At 40.2% G+C, this 6,136-nt stretch overlaps 1 protein-coding gene across 1 annotated transcript in view; it reads left to right on the plus strand.

Annotated features, from left to right (window-relative positions):
* Positions 1 to 3,476, plus strand: part of LOC131695083 (octopamine receptor beta-3R-like) — a 190,288-nt gene extending 186,812 nt beyond the window's left edge. The window contains exons 4-7 of the mRNA XM_058983615.1: positions 55 to 153; positions 2,493 to 2,768; positions 3,066 to 3,261; positions 3,456 to 3,476. Of these exons, the coding sequence (XP_058839598.1) occupies positions 55 to 153; positions 2,493 to 2,768; positions 3,066 to 3,261; positions 3,456 to 3,476 (592 nt within the window). The remainder of the gene's footprint in view (positions 1 to 54; positions 154 to 2,492; positions 2,769 to 3,065; positions 3,262 to 3,455) is intronic.
* The last annotated feature ends 2,660 nt before the right edge of the window (positions 3,477 to 6,136 follow it).

Here is a 6,136-nt window from a genome sequence, read left to right on the forward strand (position 1 = left end):
ATAATAAAATATGTCAATTTGTCCTCTCACTCCTTTTTTCCCCCATCCTGCCAGGTGGTTGTTTGGACCGTTCATGTGCGACGTTTGGAACAGCCTGGATGTGTACTTCTCGACCGCCAGTATTCTGCATCTCTGCTGCATTTCCGTCGACAGGTGAGTAGCGTTGCTTTCGATAGTATAACTACATTGTCAGGGTACCTTTTCCGGGGCAGTCTGTGTGTGTGTATTTGTGTATGTGGGTTAATAATTGCATTTTCAGTTTCCGTTGAATGCGATTGGTGGGTTTTTGTATCCGAAGCAGAAAGCCATTATCGTGGCGGATATGCTTGTGATAATTAGATCAATTTCATTTTGTGAAGTCGCCCATGGCAATCCGATATCATTAAAATCGAAAAAAATAATGAAGGAGATAACTACAATATGAAATAAATTGATGAACTTTTCGGACGCTTTATTTTGTTTATAGATATGCGCGCTACAAAATATTACATAATAAGATTTTAATATGTTGCATATATGATGAATATGTTACAAAAACTGGTGACGACCATTAATAGACCTTTTCGTATTCATGAAGATGATTGCACAAAAATGTATCGAATCAATGACAGAGGCCTACAAATAAATCAAGCTGCGATTTGTCGGTCACATCACAGTACCTGGATGAAAATCGAAATATCGTCTTCATGATTCTATGTGGGGTACTGCACAGTTTATTCCAAATCGAACTGCAAAGTATGAAAGTGAGCCAAAAGTGTGAACAAAAGTGCAGATCCATTGACCTGATAGATTTTCGACATTGAAAAGTGTCAAAAACAGACTTCTTACTTTTACTATCTGGTTGGTTAGCATGGCTTCCATTCTCGCGGTTTTTATAACATATTCGATCGAAAAAGTTAATTTTTTGCAACCGTGAAAAAGTGTGCTAGCGAAGTGCCTCAAAAATCCAACTGTCAAAGCAATATTGCGAATCTATTCTTAAATCCGTATTGCGATTTTTCAACTATGTTAAATTACGCGCTCATCTAATTTGCATCAGTGTGAGTGAGAAAATGTTTTGACGTTTGTTTTTGTTTCGGTTGCACTCCAATGTTTCTCATATAGCAACAACTCGACGAAATGCTAGGATAATGCACAATAACTACCGAAGTCGACTTCAAGGTTGAATAGAGAAAGGGCAAAAATCGAAAACGACAAAAGCAGTTTTTTCCACACCGTGTGTTTGATCTTCACAAAACCAATCAGCTTATGTAGAATTCCAGTCAAAAAGGGCAAGTTGCTGGCTAACGGGGGGCTATTTGCCAACTCGGATGCGCTAATTGCCCTTCAATTTGCCAGCGAATTGCTGGCAATTTGGGGGCTATTTCAAATGCAACATTTGGGCGATTTGCCGCCGTCATTTTTTAGCCGCTCTACCCGTCCTTAAATCGCCTCCAAATCGCCCAGGGAACGCGCCATGTAATCGCCCTTAATTGCCTAATATGAAAATTACAAATATTACTTATTTTCGGATTAATTATCTACTCACATAAACTTATCACTACACTAGGTAATCACCACCAGAATCAATTGTGAAATTGGCATTGCACACCAAAGCTTACCACAATCTGACTTTTATGAAGAGTTTAGGTCAGATATCTTGCTCCACTATATTTACACACGATTCCACAATTTCCCACATTCGTTGGCTAAATGAAGTGCACTAGACAAACAAAATACAAGCGAGAATACGCCAATCGTTTAAAAAAACAATTTTAAGCTTAAGCCAAACATGAACCACCATGTTTGAAAAACGCAAAAACAACCAAGTCCTATTCAGTCACCAGAAAATTTGTCTAAGTGTTGAAATTGCCTTTAAATCGCATTCGCAAATTACATTTGTTCATAGGGGCAATTAGCACAGGCGAATTGAGTCAAACGTCAATTTTTTAAATCGTCTGACCATGTTCGTCCGCATTTTTTGACACGATGAGATTGAGTAGTTTGCAGAAAAAATGGCGTCACTGTGTGTGGTGAAGTTCGTATAAACACCAATTAGACATATTTGTGTAGAATATACCTTATCGGGCAAAAGCAGACAAACCAAATAGACTAACACTGAGACAAGCGAATTTATTGTACTGTAGCATGTATACTCATTCAATTGGTTTCATTATGGATTAAGTAGTGTTGGTATAACAAATGAATCTAATTCGGAATATGCACTAAACAATGTGCATTTTTTGTCATTAGGAAAATATTTTGAGTGTACTCTATTGCCATTAAATGAGAACAAATGAATTCATTTTAACGTCCGATAATAAAAACTTGTCCCATTTTGCTTAACCAAAGGGCAATTGACTTCTACTTAAACCGTGTTTCCCGGTTTCTTTTGTTGTTGTGCTGGAAAACACCACGAAGCAGTTGATAATTAATGATGGGACGTAGGAAACTTTTCAGAACCTCCTTCAACTTATCTCCCATTCGTTAACGCCCTATCTTCTCCCCGACAGGTACTTTGCCATCGTGCGACCCCTCGAGTACCCGTTGTACATGACACAGCGGACGGTCGGCTTTATGCTGGCAAACGTTTGGATGCTGCCGGCGTTGATATCCTTCACGCCCATCTTCCTCGGCTGGTACACCACGGCCGAACATCTGGAAACGCTCAAAGACAACCCGGAACTGTGCATCTTCGTGGTGAACAAATCCTACGCCCTAATCTCCAGCTCGATCAGCTTCTGGATACCGGGTATCGTTATGGTGACGATGTACTACCGGATATACAAGTGAGTTGAATTACGTTGGTGACATTGCATGAAATTGTATAACCTCACTTTTCAACTTACAACTCAGAGAACTTGTTTACATGGACTTAGAAATTTTTTTGATTCGACCCCGTACAAGAAACTCGGGTCGAATTCTAACACCATGTAAACAAGCTCACTGAACTGTCATTTTTTAAGCGTTTTACTTATATCACAATGTCCCATTGATGGCGTGTTTAATTTTCGAATTCAGTTGTGATATATTGCCGAAAATGTTTCTCATTTCCGTACAAAAACAATTTTTTTATCATCTATCAGGGAAGCCGTTCGACAGCGGAAAGCCTTGAGCCGCACCAGTTCCAACATCCTGCTGAACAGTGTCCAGATTAACAACTCTAACACGCTGCACGCAAACTACCACCGGAATCACCATTTGCGTGCGAGCGATTGTGATCTCGGGATCGACATGAAAGACATTCAGCACGACACCCACAGTGAGCTGAGTGATTTGGACGTAAGTAAACGAAGCAAAAAAAATGAAATTTCTTTGCGTCACTTTACGGCCAAACGCATACTCTTCGGGGTGGGGGCTCATTTAGGATAAGAGCTCTCCTGTCGCAGCTAGTTAGCTGCTTACCAGAAAACATACTGCATTAGTCGTACTCGTACGGATGGCAGGGTTAATTAAAATCCGATTATCACACCTAGGGAGTTTGTCGTGCCGTTTAGTCTGTGCCAGGCCAGGTATTTATACATATGGGTACGGTTAGTGTGTGTCTGTGATGAAAATAAGGATGCCGGAAATGTGGCGTTTCAGCACCCACTTAGGATATTGTGTGTTGAATGCTAACTGATGCTTTCAAGGTTAGGTCTATCGTTGATGGTTAGTAGGTTACTGGTGACGCAGTGTGTAACGATATCGTGACTGAGTGGTTCATTCTCGGTTCGTGCAGTAAGGAAAGAGGCTCAAAACAGTGTAGCCAACTGTATCGAAGATTAATTGTGTCAAGTGAAAAGAGAGTAATGCCCAGTTTACATTAGTGCTGGTTGCCATCTGCTGGTGCCAGCATGCTGGCAACCAGCACGCTACCAGCATAATGTAAACGCTTGCCAGCAGCTGGCACCAGCAGATGGCATGCGTTTACATTACGCTGGTAGCGTGCTGGTTGCCAGCATACTGGCATCAGCAGATGGCAACCAGCACTAATGTCAACCCTACATAAACAATCCGTGGGCGTGGCAACCCTCACGGATTTTACCGAACGCTAGCATAGAGTACTGAAAAATGTCGATGAATCTTATCCTTCGTTAATATATGATCAACCGTTAAGAGACATGTTAGAAACCCGCTTTGGTATTCGCGAATAAGGGTGGTGCAGTCTGCTAAACAGAATACAGAAGAGTACCGCATAGGCGGTATTGAGAGTCGTTATACCTCGATAGTCAGACTTACACGCTTACCAGCCGTTACCTAATTTTGGGTAGAATACTACCCAAAATGGACTAAAGTGCATCTCCTCACTTTTGGGTAACAAGCTTTGAACTTAAATTTTGGGTAGTGTGAGGACTACCCAAAGTTTGGGTTACAGATAACCCAAGCGTTGGGTACGGAGCGGGTAACCCAAAGTTTAAGTAACGATGAAATAACCCAAAATTTGAGTAACGAGCGGATAACTCAACATTTGAGTACTGAGCGGATAACCCAAAATTTGAGTACTGAGCGGATAACCGAAAATTTGAATACTGAGCGGATAACCCAAAATTTGAGTAAAGAGCGGATAACCCAAAGTTTGAGTACTGAGCGCATAACCCAAAATTTATAACGAGCGGATAACCCAAAATTTCTGTAACGTTCGGATAACCCAAAATTTAGGCTTCCAATATATATTATATGGATGCTTGGCATTCGCACTAAGAACAACCATCAATATGGGTATCATTTGAAAAGTAGCCATTCGTAGAAGCTGAAAATTGATGATTGGCGCCATTTTGAAATCCAAGATGGCGGCTTCCGGTTACCACAAAACGCTTGAAACTACCATAAATATGGGTGTCATTTGAAAGGTATTGATTAGTTGAAGGCGAAAATTGATGATTGGTGCCATTTTGAAATCCAAGATGGCGGCTTCCTGTTACCATAAATCACTGAAAACCACCATCAATATGGGTGTCGTTTGAAAGGTAGTAATTAGTAGAAGGCAAAAATTGATGATTGGCGCCATTTTTGAAATCCAAGATGGCGGTTTCCGGTTACAACAAAACACTAAAAATCACCATCAATATGGGTGTCATTTGAAAGGTAGTAATTAGTAGAAGGTAAAAATCGATTAGTGCCATTTTGAAATCCAAGATGGCGGCTTTTGGTTACCACAAAACACTGAAAGCCACCATCAATATGAGGGCCATTTGAAAGGTAGTAATTAGTAGAAAGTGAAAATTAATGATTGGCGCCATTTTGAAATCCATGATGGCGGCTTCATGTTACCACAAAACACTTAAAACCACCATCAATATGGCTATCATTTAAACGGTAGTAATTAGTAGAAGGCGAAAATTGATGATTTGCGCCATTTTGAAATCCAAGATGGCGGTTTCCGGTTACCACAAAACACTAAAAACCACCATCAATATGGGTGTCATTTCAAAGGTAGTAGTTAGTGGAAGATAAAAATCGATGATTGGTGCCATTTTGAAATCCAAGATGGCGGCTTCCTGTTACCATAAAACACTGAAAATCACCATCAATATGGGTGTCATTTGAAAGGTAGTAATTAGTAGAAGATAAAAATCGATGATTGGTGCCATTTTCAAATCCAAGATGGCGGCTTCCGGTTACCACAAAACACTGAAAACCACCATCAATATGAGGGTAATTTGAAAGGTAGTAATTAGTAGAAAGTGAAAATTGATGATTGGCGTCATTTTGAAATTCAAGATGGCGGCTTCCGGTTACCACAAAACACATAAAACCACCATCAATATGGGTGGTTACCCCTCAAGTTTAAGAACAATTATTCACTAGTGGTCTATCCCCCATACGCTTGCTCATATGTCAGTGGTGCCATAATTGCAAATGTGGCCACAGTCCCAACTACAAATATATTTGAAATGAATTAATCACCAACAAAAAACAAAAAAATGAATGCGCAATTAAAATACTTGTCTCTTAGACGGCCAGAATTCTATATTATATTCCAGCCGGTATGACTAAAGTCAAATGGAATTGTAGTGGCTCGGAACTCGGGTAAGCTACAGTCTTGTTCAAATGTTCCGTATTGCTCGATGTATCTGAATTCAATAACCGATATGACGTTATTTCACCGGTGTTGACTATTGGAAGCCTCAGTTTGACATGACATACGTTATACCACGACCGATCATCTTAACCA

This window comes from Topomyia yanbarensis, chromosome 1 (genome assembly GCF_030247195.1).
Source record: "Topomyia yanbarensis strain Yona2022 chromosome 1, ASM3024719v1, whole genome shotgun sequence".
Taxonomy (NCBI): domain Eukaryota; kingdom Metazoa; phylum Arthropoda; class Insecta; order Diptera; family Culicidae; genus Topomyia; species Topomyia yanbarensis.